This window comes from Blennius ocellaris (genome assembly GCF_963422515.1).
Source record: "Blennius ocellaris genome assembly, chromosome: 23".
NCBI lineage: Eukaryota > Metazoa > Chordata > Actinopteri > Blenniiformes > Blenniidae > Blennius > Blennius ocellaris.
In genome coordinates this window covers 19,528,437-19,545,272 of record NC_137672.1, presented here as the reverse complement: position 1 = coordinate 19,545,272, position 16,836 = coordinate 19,528,437, and the positions used below count along the sequence as shown (strand labels likewise).

At 49.5% G+C, this 16,836-nt stretch overlaps 3 protein-coding genes across 4 annotated transcripts in view; all 3 read right to left on the bottom strand.

Moving 5' to 3' along the window:
• Positions 1 to 298: 298 nt before the first annotated feature.
• LOC308147000 (uncharacterized protein) lies at positions 299 to 7,223 on the bottom strand (the record flags this gene model as incomplete). The annotated part of the gene is made up of 11 exons (XM_080519031.1): positions 299 to 435; positions 1,795 to 1,953; positions 2,269 to 2,406; positions 2,831 to 2,924; positions 3,003 to 3,082; positions 3,298 to 3,327; positions 4,420 to 4,552; positions 4,969 to 5,084; positions 5,912 to 5,995; positions 6,911 to 6,982; positions 7,217 to 7,223. The coding sequence occupies 11 exons, from the start codon at positions 7,221 to 7,223 to the stop codon at positions 317 to 319; spliced, it is 1,032 nt and encodes a 343-aa protein (XP_080375157.1). The 3' UTR covers positions 299 to 316.
• Positions 6,940 to 10,626, bottom strand: LOC308147082 (uncharacterized protein). 2 transcript variants are annotated; one of them, XR_013937135.1, is made up of 3 exons: positions 10,492 to 10,626; positions 7,807 to 9,008; positions 6,940 to 6,982 (listed from the first exon to the last, which is right to left on the bottom strand). XR_013937135.1 is itself a non-coding variant. In XM_080519156.1 (2 exons), exons 1-2 carry the CDS (start codon positions 10,605 to 10,607, stop codon positions 8,030 to 8,032), a joined length of 1,095 nt encoding a protein of 364 aa, XP_080375282.1. In that variant the 5' UTR covers positions 10,608 to 10,626; the 3' UTR covers positions 7,692 to 8,029. The 2 variants fall into 2 exon arrangements, 1 of the variants encoding a protein (XP_080375282.1); XM_080519156.1 differs by lacking the exon at positions 6,940 to 6,982 and having other exon boundaries at positions 7,692 to 9,008.
• A 1,399-nt stretch (positions 10,627 to 12,025) lies between these two features.
• The window catches only part of LOC308146999 (FHF complex subunit HOOK-interacting protein 1A-like), a gene marked incomplete at both ends in the record, with an annotated part of 6,495 nt that continues 1,684 nt past the window's right edge, over positions 12,026 to 16,836 (bottom strand). The window contains 7 exon segments of the mRNA XM_080519030.1: positions 12,026 to 12,228; positions 12,646 to 12,766; positions 13,142 to 13,320; positions 13,518 to 14,614; positions 14,923 to 15,240; positions 16,390 to 16,469; positions 16,566 to 16,733. Of these exon segments, the coding sequence (XP_080375156.1) occupies positions 12,026 to 12,228; positions 12,646 to 12,766; positions 13,142 to 13,320; positions 13,518 to 14,614; positions 14,923 to 15,240; positions 16,390 to 16,469; positions 16,566 to 16,733 (2,166 nt within the window).

Genomic DNA, 16,836 nt, shown 5'->3' with positions numbered 1-16,836 from the left:
TGGTGTTGAGGATAGTCCCAGGTGTTGAGGACAGTCCAGGTGTTGAGGACAGTCCAGGTGTTGAGGATAGTCCCAGGTGTTGAGGACAGTCCAGGTGTTGAGGACAGTTCCTGGTGTTGAGGATAGTCCCAGGTGTTGAGGACAGTTCCAGGTGTTGAGGACAGTCCTGGTGTTGAGGATAGTCCCAGGTGTTGAGGACAGTTCCAGGTGTTGAGGACAGTCCTCGTGTTGAGGACGATTCCTGGTGTTGAGGACAGTCCAGGTGTTGAGGACAGTTCCAGGTGCTGAGGACAGTCCAGGTGTTGAGGACAGTCCATCAGAAGGAGAACGGGGAGAAGGGGAGGACGGAGGACGGAGCTTCAGGAGACACCAGCAGCTGGTCGGTCCACGGAGACTCGTCCAGACTGACGTCCACGAAGGGAACCAGGGGACAACCTGGAACGGAGGACAACTGGTGAAGAGACACTTCTGGAAACTCGTTTCTCTGACTCGTTTAACACCGCGAGTCAAAAATGACACGTTTCAAGTCGTCTGTGGTCGTCTGTAGTCGCCTGTGGTCATCTAGGGTCGTCTGTGGTCGTCTGTGGTCGTCTGCGGTTGTCTGTAGTTGTCTGTAGTTGTCTAGGGTCGTCTGCGGTCGTCTGTGGTCGTCTGCAGTCGTCTGTAGTTGTCTAGGGTCGTCTGCGGTCGTCTGTGGTCCTCTACGGTCGTCTGTGGTCGTCTGCGGTTGTCTGTAGTTGTCTGTAGTTGTCTAGGGTCGTCTGCGGTCGTCTGTGGTCGTCTGCAGTCGTCTGTAGTTGTCTAGGGTCGTCTGCGGTCGTCTGTGGTCCTCTACGGTCGTCTGTGGTCGTCTGCGGTTGTCTGTAGTTGTCTGTAGTTGTCTAGGGTCGTCTGCGGTCGTCTGTGGTCCTCTACGGTCGTCTGCGGTCGTCTGCGGTCATCTGTGGTCCTCTACGGTCGTCTGTGGTCGTCTGCGGTTGTCTAGGGTGTCTAGGGTCGTCTGTGGTCGTCTGTCGTCTGCGGTCCTCTGTGGTCGTCTGTGGTTGTCTAGGGTCGTCTGCGGTCGTCTGTGGTCGTCTGTGGTTGTCTGCGGTTGTCTGTGGTCATCTGTGGTCATCTGTGGTCCTCTACGGTCGTCTGTGGTCGTCTGTGGTCATCTGCGGTCGTCTGCGGTTGTCTACTGTGGTCTACTGTTGTCTGCGGTCGTCTGTGGTCGTCTGTGGTCCTCTACGGTCGTCTGTGGTCGTCTGTGGTCATCTGCGGTCGTCTGCGGTTGTCTACTGTGGTCTACTGTTGTCTGCGGTCGTCTGTGGTCGTCTGTGGTCGTCTGTCGTCTGCGGTCCTCTGTGGTCGTCTGTGGTTGTCTAGGGTCGTCTGCAGTCGTCTGCAGTCGTCTGCAGTCGTCTACTGTGGTCTACTGTCATCTGCGGTCGTCCGTGGTCGTCTGTGGCGGTTCAGGAAAACGCGTTCCAGACTGGACCAGTTAGAAAACCTCGGTTTTACTACATCAGCTGAAAACGATGACATCACGGCCCCGCCTCCCGACCTTTAGCCCCGCCCCCTCTCCGTGACGTCACTGAGCAACAACAACACGACCTCCTCCAGGAGCCGCTGCCGCTTTAACAAGACCACACATTTGTTTTCACTCGGTCTTCTTGTCTGTCTCCGGTGCGTTGCCGTGGCGACGCCCCGGCGCCCCCTGTTGGCCAGCGTGTGAGCCACCTGGTGGTTTGAGCTGGTGTGGGCGGGGCTCAGGTCCTCTGGAGGCGGAGTCAGTGTGGCGGTGGATCTCACCTGGGGTGTTGTCGGTCTCGCCGCTCCGCCGCCCGTCGGGATCCAGCAGCGGCTCCTCGCTGCTCCGCGGGCCGCCGGGCGCCACGCCGCCGGGCGCCGCGCCGCCGCCATCACCAGGGGGCGACGTCTCCTCGCCGGTGGGCTGGACCTGATCAGCGCCTGAGTTCACAGGAAAATAATAAATATGAGATGAGAAAGTTATCCTGAAAAAATTGAGACAAAAAAAAAAAAGCATTCATGAGAAAAACTTTTGAGGAAAAAGGATAAAAAAGGAAAAAAAATTTTTTTAATTCTTTTTTATAAATGTTTCTTTAATTCTTGGTGACTTAATGCTCAGATTTAGAGGAAATGTTTATTTTGAGAATTCTTGGAGAAAAAAGCCAAAGGACAGTCAAGATGTTGGCGAAAGATTAAAGCTTTGTGAGGTCATTTAGTGGGCAGTGACTCATGACGACGGCAGGTTTTCCTTCATACCGCCGTCGCCGTCGCCGTCGCCGTCGCCGTCGCCGTCGCCGTCGCCGTCGCCCGGCCTGCCGAGCGTCGGGCCCCCATTGGTCGCTGCAGGAGGAGACGACTCCTCATTGGACCCGAGGTCTTTGGGAATCGGTCGCTCTGGAAACATCAAAGCAGTTTCCAACATTTCAGGAAAGAAAAAGAAATACGGTGTAATTACCACGTTGGGCCACTAGAGGGGGAAGTTGTTTTTATAATAAAGCCACACACACACACACACACACACACACACACACACACACACACACACACACACACACACACACACACACACACACACATATCTGACGTTCTAGTGGGAAGACAACTAAGTTTGATTGTTATTATAGTGACCGTCAAAATAAAACTACGAAGTTGGATTGTTATTACAGTGACTGTCAAAATAAAAGCACCAAGTTGGATTGTTATTATGGTGACTGTCAAAATAAAAGCAGCAAGTTGGATTGTTATTACAATGACTGTCAAAATAAAACTACAAAGTTGGATTATTACGGTGACTGTCAAAATAAAGGCGGGGCCTCACCTCCCAGGTCGTCCAGGTAAACGGCCTCGAAGGTGGCGGAGGGCTGGTGGAGGTTGCTGGGCGGAGTCTGGCGCTGCAGCTCGAAGGAGTACGTCTGGAGGGGAAGAAGGAGGAACGAGGGATGAAAGACGACGTCCAGACCGCCGCTGTGGGGCGGCGAGCCGCGTCTTACTTTGGAGGCTTTCCGCAGGAAGTAGAGGATGACACACAGGACGATGATCACCACCACGATCAACACCAGGATCACGTAACCTGAACACACAGGTGGAGGAGAATTGATAAATATATATATATAAATAGTACCTATGATGCTTTATGAATGCAAATGAAGTCTTTGTATGTGGAGAGTTTTCTTTTCAATTGCAGGTAATAATAATAACAATAATAATAATAATAACAATAATAATAATAATAATAAACCTCCAGCATGTGAACACAAAGGAATCAATCCCAACTCGCAGTCTTACCCCAGGATGAAGAATGTCCATCAGGAGACGCTGAAACACATATATAATATAATATAACATAATATAATATAATATAATATAATATAATATAATATAATATAATATAATATAATATAATATAATATAATATAATATAATGTAATATAATGTAATATAATATAATATAATATAATGTAATATAATATAATATAATATAATGTAACATAATATAATATAATATAATATAATATAATGTAATATAATGTAATATAATATAATATAATATAATGTAATATAATATAATATAATATAATGTAACATAATATAATATAATGTAATATAATATAATGTAACATAATATAATATAATATAGTATAATATAATATAATATAACATAATAAAATATAATGTAATATAATATAATAAAATATTATGTAATATGATATAATAAAATATAATGTAATATAATATAATATAATATAACATAATAATATATAATGTAATATAATATAATATAATATAATATAATATAATGTAATATGACATAATATAATATAATATAATGTAATATAATGTAATATAATGTAATATAATATAATATAATATAATATAATATAATATAATATAATATAATATGACATAATATGATATAATATAATATAATGTAATGTAATATGACATAATATAATATAATATAATATAATATAATATAATATAATATAATATAATATGACATAATATGATATAATATAATGTAATATAATATAATGTAATATAATGTAATATAATATTATGTAATTTGACATAACATGATATAATATAATGTAATATAATACAATATGACATAATATAATATAATATAATATAATATAACGTAATGTAATGTACTGTAATATGATATAATAAAATATAATATAATATAATATAACATAATAAAATATAATATAATATAATATAATATCAAATAATATAATAAAATAAAATTAAATATGAACTGGAATGTTAATGTAATAATGTAATACTACCTGACATTGTAATATTACACAATCAATATGTAATAATATGATATATAATAATAATATAATAAAGTATTTTTCCCGTTGCGCCTCACTACGACCGCAAGAGAAAGCCGCCGCTCCGTACTCGTTGTTGACGAAGTGACGTTGGTCTCCATGGTAACCGTCGCCATGGGAGGCCCCGGGGTCCCGCTCAGCGGGGGGTCGGGGGCGCGCCCCGTCGTCACGGCAACCGACCCGCCTGCTGACCCGTTTGCATTCTGTGAAGGAAGTTGGTTTTTGTTTTGTTTCCTTTCAAAGCTCAGGTTGAGGAAACGAGTCAGTTTGTGGTTGCAGCGTTCTGATTGGCCGACGCCGCAGGACGACTTCCTGATTGGTTCTTAACGTCAGACCACAGTTTGTGCAGCAAAATCACCTTGAAGGACTCTTTGACTGTCAAAGTCCAGCTTTTGGTCAAAGTCCAGCCCTTTGATGTTTTTATTTCATTTCTTTCTGATCAAAAATATTTGAAAATTCTTTTTAGAAAAATCTGGAAAAAAAGGGGAACAATGGAAAATTTTTGAAAAATGGAAAAATTTTGAAAAATTGGGGGGGGGGGGGGAGGCTCCTCCCACTTTTCTGCTCTGGTGAACAAACACTGGGAAAGGTTGCTAAGCGACACGACGGGCGACGTTACCGTTGCCGTAGCGTTTTCAGATGTGGAGGTGGGACTCTGTGCCGACGCCGCGGGCGATGAAGGCCTGGAGTCATACGAGGGAACCGCGTTCTGAGGAGTCGTCGTGACGACGGCGCCTGCGAGAGACAAGGTGAGTCGGTCTTTGATCAACAATCACTTCAAAGGCCGTTTGATGTCGGGCGAGAAAAAATCAGTTTATGGACGTGAAGGCAGAAGGCTGTGGACGCCGCCGCCCCGTGACTGTCAAAATAAAAGCACCAAGTCCCAGGAGAACATGGACTGGGAGTCATGACGCCACGGAGCAACAGTGACTGTCAAAATAAAAGCACCAACTCCCAGGAGAACATGGACTGGGAGTCATGATGCAACAGAGCAACAGTGACTGTCAAAATAAAAGCACCAAGTCCCAGGAGGACATGGACTGGGAGTCATGATGCAACAAAGCAACAGTGACTGTCAAAATAAAAGCACCAAGTCCCAGGAGAACATGGACTGGGAGTCATGACACCACGGAGCAACAGTGACTGTCAAAATAAAAGCACCAAGTCCCAGGAGAACATGGACTGGGAGTCATGACGCCACGGAGCAACAGTGACTGTCAAAATAAAAGCACCAAGTCCCAGGAGAACATGGACTGGGAGTCATGACGCCACGGAGCAACAGTGACTGTCAAAATAAAAGCACCAAGTCCCAGGAGAACATGGACTAGGAGTCGTGACGCCACAGAGGACACTTTGTTCTGATGGGCTCTAATGAGCATGTGCAGTAGTTTCTGCGTAGTAGGTTTTGCGTCTCTCTCCATTTCCATGGACGCAGTGTTTTCAAAAAGTTGCGTGTTCCCCGTTTCCATGGATCTTAAGTTGAATGGAGACACAAGTATTTTTGAAAACCCTCTGCCTTCACAAACGACCGTACTTTCCCTACTATAAGGTCGCTGCCGTACCTTCAGCCTGGGTGTTGAGCTCCTCGCTGCCCGGAGACACGGTGGCGCCATGGCGCCCCCTGGTGGCAAGGCACAGCACCAGAACTGTAATCGTAAGAGGAAGAGAAGTCAAAGGTTTGCTATAAGCTTAGCTAGAGGTTAGTACTGGTATCGGTACTTGGTATCGGTACGTGACCAAAGGTTAGTACTGGCATTGTTACTTAATATCAGCTTGTAGCTAAAGGTTAGTACTGGTATCGTTACTCGGTGTCGGCAAGCAGCTATTGGTTGGTACTTGTATCGGTACTCGGTATCGGTACGTGACCAAAGGTTTGTACTAGTATCGTTACTCAATATTGGAAAGTAGCTAAAGGTTAGTACTGGTATCGTTACTCGGTGTCGGCAAGCAGCTATTGGTTGGTACTTGTATCGGTACTCGGTATCGGTACGTGACCAAAGGTTAGTCCTAGTATCGTTACTCAATATCGGAAAGTAGCTAAAGGTTAGTACTGGTATTGGTACTTGGTACTGGCAAACAGCTAAAGGCTAGCACCTGTATCGGCTTGTAGCGAAAGGTGCATCCTTGTATCGGTGCTCGGTATCGGTAAGCAGGTAAATGTTAGCAGTCCTACTTGTCTTCTAAGAAGTGTTATCGGTGCGTCTGAATTGACGATACTTCCTGTATTTTCCTTCGACGAGCTGTAAAGTTTTCGCGCCGCTTCGAGACCAAATCTTGAGTTTCATTCTGAACGGAGACGAGACGTTTGTCGGTCATCAGAGACGAACCCGCCGTCGTTTCCTGACGGAGGCGGTTGTTGAAACTCACCGGTGCAGCAGAAACGACTCCACGGCTTCATGTTCGGCGGCAACGTTCACTTTTCAGTTTCCTGATTCCGTTTCCTTTTCGTCGCCTCCGCCGGTACTCTCACTGTACAACCCTCCTCTTCCTCCTCCACCTCCTCCTCCCTCCCCTCCCCCTCCTCCTCCTCTTCAACCCGTCAGTCTCAGGAAGTGACTCACCCACCACAGACCCGGGTCGACACAGGATGCTGGTTTCTGGCCTCTCGCCTCGGCAGCTCTTCGTTTCCACTCCTGTCAGAATAAAAGCCTCTCCTGGTATCAGTACTCGGTATCACCAAGTAGCTAAAGGTTAGTACTGGTATCGGTACTCGGTATCGGCAAGTCGGTAAAAGTTAGAACTGGTATCGGTACTTGGTATCGGCAAATCTGTAAAAGTGAGCACTATATCGGTAAGTTGATAAAAGTTAGTACTGGTATCGGTACTTGGTATCGGCAAGTCTGTAAAAGTTAGTACTATATCGGTACTCGGCATCGGCAAGTTGGTAAAAGTTAGTAATGGTATCGGAACTCGGTATCTGCAAGTCGGTAAAAGTTAGTACTGGTATCGGTACTTTGTATCGGCAAGTCGGTAAAAGTTAGTACTGGTATCGGTACTTTGTATCGGCAAGTCGGTAAAAGTTAGTACTGGTATCGGTACTCGGTATCGGCAAGTCGGCAAAAGTTAGTACTGGTATCGGTACTCGTATCAGCGAGTAGCTAAAGGTTTGTACTGGTATCGACATCGGCTAGTAGCTAAAGGTTTGTTTTGGTATCGGTACTCGGTCTCTAAGTATCTAAATATCGGTATCGGTATCGTCCAGTAACTTTCCAACACAAATCAGCACCTAAATGAAGTTGATGGACAAAGAAACAACATTCTTCTTTTTCTGTTTGTTTATTCGACGTCTGAAGGTGAAAATGTGAGAAAATAAAACGTTTCTTATGTTTCATGTGTCTGTTTTGTCTGGAAGTTCCACTTCCTGCCGTCGACGCCTGGACACTCTTGAAAAGAGATTTTTAATCTCAATGAGGTTTTTTTTCTTTGGTAAAATAAAATAAGAGTTAAAAACGCTTACATTTTTTCCCCGGATCCTTTGATGTGTCACACAAAGGATGGGGGGGATCAAACAACCTTGTAATCCACTGGTTTCCATGGTGACATCGGCGGCGATGGTCTGCGCTCTACCGAGCTTAGCTCTGGCGGTGGCCGCTTTGCTAGCGGTGGCCGCTTTGCTAGCGGCGGGCGCTTTGCTAGCGGCGGCCACTTTGCTAGCGGCGGGCGCTTTGCTAGCGGCGGGCTCACAGGTTGTCGTCGTCCTGCCGCGGGCAGTCGTGCGGGTAGTGCTGGCACACGTCGAAGGTGCCGAGGGACAGGTTGTGCAGGCAGCACGCCGCCAGGGCGATCATGGCCACGCGGTCCAGGCGGGTGGTCTGCAGGTCGCGCAGGCGCCTCCACCGGCACTTCATCCGGCCGAACGCCCGCGCCGCGATGCCGGTGCCCCGGCCGATCCTGGCGTTCCGCCGCCGGCCGGCGTCGCCCAGCGTCCCGTCGTCGCGCGCCGGCGCCACCACGAAGGGGAAGCCCCGCTCGGCGTAGGCGGCGTCCCCCAGCAGGAGGTACTCCCCCATCCTCTCCGGCCACTCCGGGTAGAAGTGCGACTCCGCCAGCAGCCGGGCGTCCCGCGCCGACCCCGGCAGCCCGGCGAAGGCGTCCACGAAGCGCCCCCGCTCGTCCACGACGCCCTGCAGCAGGACGGAGTAGTAGGACCGGTGGTTCAGGAAGTCGCCGCCCCTCTCCGACGGCCGCTGCAGCCGCACGTGGCAGCCGTCCACCACGCCCACCACCCGGTCGATGCCGCAGACGCGGCGGAACGCCGCCGCCGAGGCCCGCTTGCGGGCGCCGTCCGGCCAGGGGATGAGGTCGGGGGCGAGGCGCAGCATGGCGGTGAGCACCTGGTGCGTGACGCGGTGCACCGAGGACTGCGACACGCGGAAGTGCGCGGACAGCGCCCGCAGGCCGCTGCGGTTGGCCATGAACCAGAGGAACATCAGCAGCTTCTTGGGCGCCGGGATGGGCGGCGCCCCCTGGCTGTGCTCGCTGCGCAGCCCGCCCTCCTGCAGCCTCGCCAGCAGGAAGTCGTACTGGTGCCGGGCCAGGCGGAAGCGGCGGGTGAAGGCGTGGTCGTCCAGGTTCAGCAGGGACTCCCAGTCCGCCCCCCCCGCCGCCGCCGCCGGGGCGGTGGACCGCCGGGACCGGAGCAAGGCCAAGATGGCCGCCCTGTTCACAGGAACACACCCACGTTTCAAAACTTCAGATCTCGACGGAAGAAGAACCGACAGGGAAGGGTTGAGAGACGAGACGAGAACGACTCATGTGTTCATGTCGCCCAAACAAAACGTTTTACTTTGAAGAGACTCTTCAAAGGAAAATTTGGAAAATTTGGAAAATTCCAATCAACTCTAGAACCTTCATGTCTCCAGAACGTTCGTGTCTCTAGAACGTTCATGTCCCCAGAACTATTAGTTAATGTCTCTAGAACTATTAGTTCATGTCTCTAGAACCTTCATGTCTCTAGAACTATTAGTTCATGTCTCTAGAACCTTCATGTCTCCAGAACTATTAGTTAATGTCTCTAGAACTATTAGTTCATGTCTCCAGAACCTTCATGTCTCTAGAACTATTAGTTCATGTCTCAAGAACTATTAGTTCATGTCTCTAGAACCTTCATGTCTCCAAAACCTTCATGTCTCTAGAACTATTAGTTCATGTCTCCAGAACGTTCATGTCTCTAGAACTATTAGTTAATGTCTCTAGAACTATTAGTTAATGTCTCTAGAACTATTAGTTCATGTCTCCAGAACGTTCATGTCTCTAGAACTATTAGTTAATGTCTCTAGAACTATTAGTTCATGTCTCTAGAACCTTCATGTCTCCAGAACTATTAGTTCATGTCTCCAGAACGTTCATGTCTCTAGAACTATTAGTTCATGTCTCTAGAACCTTCATGTCTCCAGAACTATTAGTTTAAGTCTCCAGAACCTTCATGTCTCTAGAACTATTAGTTCATGTCTCTAGAACTTTCATGTCTCCAGAATGTTAATGTCTCTAGAACTATTAGTTCATGTCTCTAGAACCTTCATGTCTCCAGAACCTTCATGTCTCTAGAACCTTCATGTCTCCAGAACCTTCATGTCTTCAGGACTATTAGTTCATGTCTCTAGAACCTTCATGTCTCTAGAACCTTCATGTCTCTAGAACCTTCATGTCTCCAGAACCTTCATGTCTCTAGAACCTTCATGTCTCTAGAACCTTCATGTCTCCAGAACCTTCATGTCTCCAGAACCTTCATGTCTCCAGAACCTTCATGTCTCTAGAACCTTCATGTCTCCAGAACCTTCATGTCTCTAGAACCTTCATGTCTCCAGAACCTTCATGTCTCTAGAACCTTCATGTCTCTAGAACCTTCATGTCTCTAGAACCTTCATGTCTCCAGAACCTTCATGTCTCCAGAACCTTCATGTCTCTAGAACCTTCATGTCTCCAGAACCTTCATGTCTCTAGAACCTTCATGTCTCTAGAACCTTCATGTCTCCAGAACCTTCATGTCTCTAGAACCTTCAAGTCTCACGAGTCATATCATTTATTAAAAACCCTGAATTCGCCACCAGACGCGGTCACGTGCGCAGTTAAAGGGTTAAATTGCATCGCGTCAGAAATCTCACGTTCACAACATTGAAGCGGAGCTGAAAAGCGCGCGCACCTCCGCCGCTTCCGGTTCTCCTCGTGCTGCTCCTGCACGCGCTGCAGGTTTCTGTCCTGGAGCCGTTTGTAGCGTCCGAGCGCCGCCACCAGAGCGGCTTTCTGCGAGGCGTCCATCGCGTCCGGCGGCTCGGGAGCCCAACAAAGCGGCTTGTCCCACAACATCCGGCGATTCCCGGAAGTGACGTTGAAGGCCGATCGCCGCCATATTGGACCGGGCAAATCGGCAGAATCAGCAGAAAATCTATTTATCCCGTGTTTATTATTATTATTATTATTATTATTGTTGTTATAAATCCACTATATATATATATATATATATATATATATATATATATATTTAAATTTCCCCTTAATTAAATGTTTTTATTTTTATTTACATTGTTTGGAAGAAAACAAAAATAATCATCCATACACATTAACATCCACTCACTGGGTCACGAAACATTTTCATTCTTATTCATGTCTTCATACACATTAATGCAAATATTACACTTCCATCCATCCATCCATCCTGCAGGGCACTGGAGCCAATCACAGCTAATTTATTGATTTATAAAGAGGAACAAACTCTCTTATTTTCTTATCATAAACAACAGCACCCACTTGTGGCCCAACATGAGAACTGAATCGTTTTCTGTCTTTCTGCTGTTTCCCTGTAAACAGACATCATTTAAAAAAAAAGCTTTCCTTGTAAATGTGGAACTTTTGAGAGACGACAGTCATCGTCACATTGATGAAAGGATCAGTTTATTGGCGTTCGGACAAAAGAAGAGAGGAAATGAGGTTCAGTCGCGGGACGAGTGTTTGAAGGTGCAAATGTCAAAAAACCAAATCACACAAATAATAAAGAGAACTCAGAAAAAGAGGAGATAAAATTCATCAGGACAATAAAACCCACGTGATTCGAATATTGGTAAGAACAATAAGGCTTTGTCGTCAGTGTGTGTGTGTGTGTGTGTGAGTGTGTAGGCAACACAAACAGAAAAACCACACAAACAGGAACACCGATCAGAGGTGCAGGAACGGAAAAGTCACATTCTTCAAAGTCAAAACGGAAAAATGTCGCCGCGTTCTGGTTCAACTCTGACCTCTGGTGGTCACATGTGGTACGAACACCGACGTCTCAATACTGCGTCTTAATATAAGTCACACGAGTCGCCAAAGAACTACGAGAACTGAGGCTTATAGTCCAGAAAATACGGTAATAATAATAATTCCACTTTCAACATATATGTTTTCATCTCGTAACATATTTTCTATCGTGGCGTCAGATTGTCGACATCTTGGCCAAGATTGTATCGGAGCTCGCTCTTCCTCGATCCGACGGAACGAGTCGTTCCATCAGTTTTCCAAACGACACATCCTTTGAAGTCACGTTAGTGTTTTTAAGGTTACTTGCATTTTCTGTTTTCCTGCATTGAAAATCTGGTCGTCCTGCGACGCAACCGGTCCCAAGAGAACCTCCGTCCAGGGACCTCGTCCAAAAAGACACTTTCAAGTTCTGACGGGGGGAAACTTTTAGAAAACGTGCGTCAGGAGGGTGACTGGGCGGCGACGGCGTGCTCCTGGGCGGCGACGGCGTGCTCCTGGGCGATGGCCGCCAGCTCCTTCAGGAACTCGGCGAACAGGACGATGGCGAAGACGCGGGTCTTGGCCTGCGGGGGGATGGGGGGGCAGGGCGGCAGGACGGCCGGGGGGGGCGGCGGGCCGTCGGGAAGAGCCGGGTCCAGGCACTCTGGGGGGGGTGGGGAGGGTGGAGGGTGGGGGGAGGGGAGAGGGTGGAGGGTGGGGGGAACAAGGGGGGGGCGTTTACACAACGCTGCTTTGAAAAACGATTGTATGTTTACATGGAAATGGCAGAAAACAGAGAAAACTGTGTAGTGAGACCAGGACCAGGACCAGGACCAGGACCAGGACCAGGACTAGGACTAGGAACAAGACCAGGACCAAGACCAAGACCAGGACTAGGACTAGGAGCAAGACCAGGACCAGGACAGAATTTCATAAAAGTTGCATTTCCCCCAATTTCCATGGAAACGCAGTACGAGCGTTTTCAAAAAGCTGCGTTTTTCGCCGTTTCCATGGAGATCAGCATGTGTGTGTGTGTGTGTGTGTGTGTGTGTGTGTGTGTGTGTGTGTGTGTGTGCTCCACCTCTATACTTGCAGTCCAGGTCTTTGGCCAGCAGGAACCTCCAGGCCTGCGTCAGCAGGGCGGGATAGTCCGGCCTCGCCGCCACGTAGCGCTCGATCTGAGCGCGGACCGCCGCTAGCACCTGCAACGTCACTCGGGAATTCAACGTGCGTGCGTGGTGAGTGTTGCTCTACGTCTACATGTTAGCATAAGTCTATATGTTAGCGTTACAGCTTGTAAGTCGCCATCATCATCTATTTCTACGTGTTAGCATGAGAGCTTCTCACTCGCTATTTCTACGTGTTAGCATGACAGCTTCTCACTCGCTATTTCTACGTGTTAGCATGAGAGCTTCTCACTCGCTATTTCTACGTGTTAGCATGACAGCTTCTGACTCGCTATTCCTACGTGTTAGCATGAGAGCTTCTGACTCGCTATTTCCACGTGTTAGCATGAGAGCTTCTGACTCGCTATTTCCACGTGTTAGCATGAGAGCTTCTAAGTTACTATTGCCTACCTGGTAAAGCGTGCGTACGTCGGGCCGGCAGTGAGCGTCGGTGCAGAGCAGGAAGGACCTCAGCAGAGGTTGCGGGTACGACGCCAGCTGGGCCAGGATCCCCGTCACCAGCAGGTTGACGGCGATGGAGTTCTCCAGAAGGTTCTCCAGCCGGGACAGCAGCACGCTGATGAACGGACCTGCGAGTCGGAGCGACTTTTTGAAAATGGTTCGGTTTGTCAAACGCGGGCAAATGCAACTTTTTGAAAATGGATCCAGGCGGCCACCGCCGCGGTAAAAAAGTTGTTCTGCTCATGCAGGAGCAACAAACGGCGTTCTAGGTTCATAGCTCTAGTTCTGAAAATCGCCGCCACAAACACAAAAAAGAAAAACAAACCTGTGAAAGGGACGCCGTGTTTCCTGCCACCTTTTCTCACTTCCTCTTCCTCCTCTTCCTCCTCCTCCTCCTCCTCTTCCTCCTCCTCCTCCTCCTCCTCCTCCTCTTCGTCGTCCCATGAGGTGCTGAAGACAAGCCCCTCCCCCTCCTCCTCCAGTTTCTGCCTCAGCGCTCGCACGCGCCTCCTGAACGTGCCGACGTCGTCGGCGAACTCGTCGTCAGGCTCCGCCCCCAGAGAGATCATGAGCTCCTGGTACTGCGCCACGAAGCCGTTCGGCGCCGCGCCGCCGGCGCCTTTGGGCTGCTGCTGCGGCGTCGCGTTGACGCGGTTGTTGCTAACTGTGAGGTCGTCCCGGTCGTCACGTTCGTCGAGAGCCGCTACCACCGCCGTCATCACGACAACCGGTCCGCCGTTCCCGAGCTCCTCCGCCACTTTCGGCGCCGCGTCGCCGTCGACCTTCCGTCGGTCGTCTCTCCCGCCGTCGTCGCTCCTCCTCCTTGTCGACATGATGCCGTTGACCGTCTCCAGCACCGTCTTCCCCGCCGCCGCCGCCGTCGGTCGCTGAGCTCTCCAGACGCCCCCGCGGGCTCGCCGGTTGGCCGCCATGAGCCTCTCCAACATGGCCGCCCTCGTGTCCTTCTGGGCGACCAGATCGTAGACCAGGACGTCGTCCTGGAACTCCGACTCTTCCACGTAGGCGCCGTCCACTAGCTTGATCGCACTGCGCCGCATTTCCTGGAGGTGTTGCGGCGGCGCCGGAGAAGGGCCGCCACACCGGTCCACCGCCGCCGCCGCCACACCGCCATCGCCGTTCGGCGCCGGAGAAGGGTCGTCGTCAGCGAAAATGTCGTCCCACTCCAGCTCCAGGGCCGAGCCCCGCCCCGCCTGGTTGCCCGTGGAAACGGTGTCGGCGGAGGACGGCGCCGGCGAGGCGGCGGGCGGGGGAGGGGGGGTGAGGAGGGAGCTGAGGGAATCCCTCTGGGCGCGGCGCAGGAGCTCGTCCTCGCCGTCCACGTCGTACCGCGGCGTGTCGGACCGGTACGCCTGAGGCGGCGGGTCGACGCCGTCGTACGGCGCCGACCAGAGACGACAAGCCCTGCGGAGGAAACGCCAGAACTCAACGTACGAGTGGGAGGTTGGTGGGGGGGTCCAGGGTAAGGTGGGTTTGGGTCTAGGGTAAGGTGGGGGAGGGGAGTCCGGGGTAAGGTGGGTTTGGGTCCAGGGTAAGGTGACTAAGTAAGGAGGCCTATAGTCCAGAAATGTTCTTCTTGCTGTTGTGATGTAGAAGAGCGCCCCCTGCTGGGCTGATCTCCAGAAACGTTCCAGCAGCAGGCGTGCGGCCGTCGCCCCGGCAACGCCCCGGCGACGCCCCGGCGCCGCCCTCATCCCGCCAGCCCCCCTCACCTGTGTGAAGTGCAGATAGCTTGGCGCGCGTCGTGGAGGTACTGCAGGTAGTTGACGTCCATCAGGAAGTCGGAGCCTCGGCAGAACCCCACGCTGTCCGGCGCCGCCGGGGGGGCGGAGTCGGTGCAGCGCCGCCCCCCCGCTCCGGGCCAGTGGATGTGCTCCGAGTGGGCGGCGGCGGCGGCGTCGCCGCGGCGGAACACGGGGCACCAGGTGGGCAGGAGGAGCAGGAAGGAGGCGGCGGCGGAGGAGCAGCAGTCCCGCTGCCTCAGGGAGCAGCTGCGCCTCCTGCTCAGGTGGCGGCCGGGGATCAGGTACCTGAGGACGGAGACGGCGTCACGGGTGGAGCCGACGGAGCGCGGCGAGACGTGACTTTTCTTTGTTGTGTCGTGACTTTTCTTTGTTGTGTCGTGACTTTTCTTTGTTATGTCGTGACTTTTCTTTGTTGTGTCGTGACTTTTCTTTGTTATGTCGTGACTTTTCTTTGTTGTGTCGTGACTTTTCTTTTGTCATGTCATGACTTTTCTTTGTTGTGTCGTGACTTTCTTTGTTATGTCGTGACTTTTCTTTGTTGTGTCGTGACTTTCTTTGTTGTGTCGTGACTTTTCTTTGTTGTGACGTGACTTTTCTTTGTTGTGTCGTGACTTTTCTTTGTTGTGTCGTGACTTTTCTTTGTTGTGTCGTGACTTTTCTTTGTTGTGTCGTGACTTTTCTTTGTTATGTCGTGACTTTTCTTTGTTGTGTCGTGACTTTTCTTTGTTGTGTCGTGACTTTCTTTGTTGTGTCGTGACTTTTCTTTGTTGTGACGTGACTTTTCTTTGTTATGTCGTGACTTTTCTTTGTTGTGTCGTGACTTTTCTTTGTTATGTCGTGACTTTTCTTTGTTGTGTCGTGACTTTTCTTTTGTCATGTCATGACTTTTCTTTGTTGTGTCGTGACTTTCTTTGTTATGTCGTGACTTTTCTTTGTTGTGTCGTGACTTTTCTTTGTTGTGTCGTGACTTTTCTTTTGTCATGTCATGACTTTTCTTTGTTGTGTCGTGACTTTCTTTGTTATGTCGTGACTTTTCTTTGTTGTGTCGTGACTTTTCTTTGTTATGTCGTGACTTTTCTTTGTTGTGTCGTGACTTTTCTTTTGTCCTGTCGTGACTTTTCTTTGTTGTGTCGTGACTTTTCTTTTGTCCTGTCATGACTTTTCTTTGTTGTGTCGTGACTTTTCTTTGTTGTGTCGTGACTTTTCTTTGTCGTGTCGTGACTTTTCTTTGTTGTATCGTGACTTTTTTTTGTTATGTCGTGACTTTTCTTTGTCGTGTCGGGACTTTTCTTTGTTGTGTCGTGACTTTTCTTTGACGTGTCGGGACTTTTCTTTGTTGTGTCGTGACTTTTCTTTGTTATGTCGTGACTTTTCTTTGACGTGTCGGGACTTTTCTTTGTTGTATCGTGACTTTTCTTTGTCGTGTCGACGCACCTGAAGACGAGCTGCAGCATGACGTCCTCGCAGAAGAGACCGATCAGCGTCCTGAAGAGCGCCAGAGACACCGTCCCCAGCTGACGACACAGAGACACAGCGTTACTCCCAAGGTCACGGGGAGGTGAAAGGGGGCGGGGCCGGGAGGAGGGGGGCGGAGCCGGGCCGGGCGGTACCTGGAAGGGCGTGTTGACTCTGCTGACCAGCGTGTCCAGGACGTGGACGTGGTCGTGGGCGTGCAGCAGGACGAAGGACAGGAAGGTCTGCAGCAGCGCCGGTTCAGAGACGGAGCGCAGGAACAGGTCCAGGTAGGCCGTGGTGGTCGTCACCTCCTCCACCGTCAGCTGCAGGGACACAGGGAGCTGGGGTCGCTTTTCGAAAATGGCTCATACCTGGCTTATACCCGCTCTTGGTTGGAAACGGGAGGAAATGCAACTTTTTGAAAAC

What these genes read in the sequence shown, in the direction of transcription:
- LOC308147082 (XM_080519156.1), bottom strand. Translation starts at nt 10,607, where the DNA reads ATGGACGCCTCGCAGAAAGCCGCTCTGGTGGCGGCGCTCGGACGCTAC. An exon ending in GAGAACCGGAAGCGGCGGAG is followed by an intron (nt 9,009 to 10,491) that starts GTGCGCGCGCTT and finishes TCCTGTGAACAG; the next exon opens with GGCGGCCATCTTGGCCTTGC.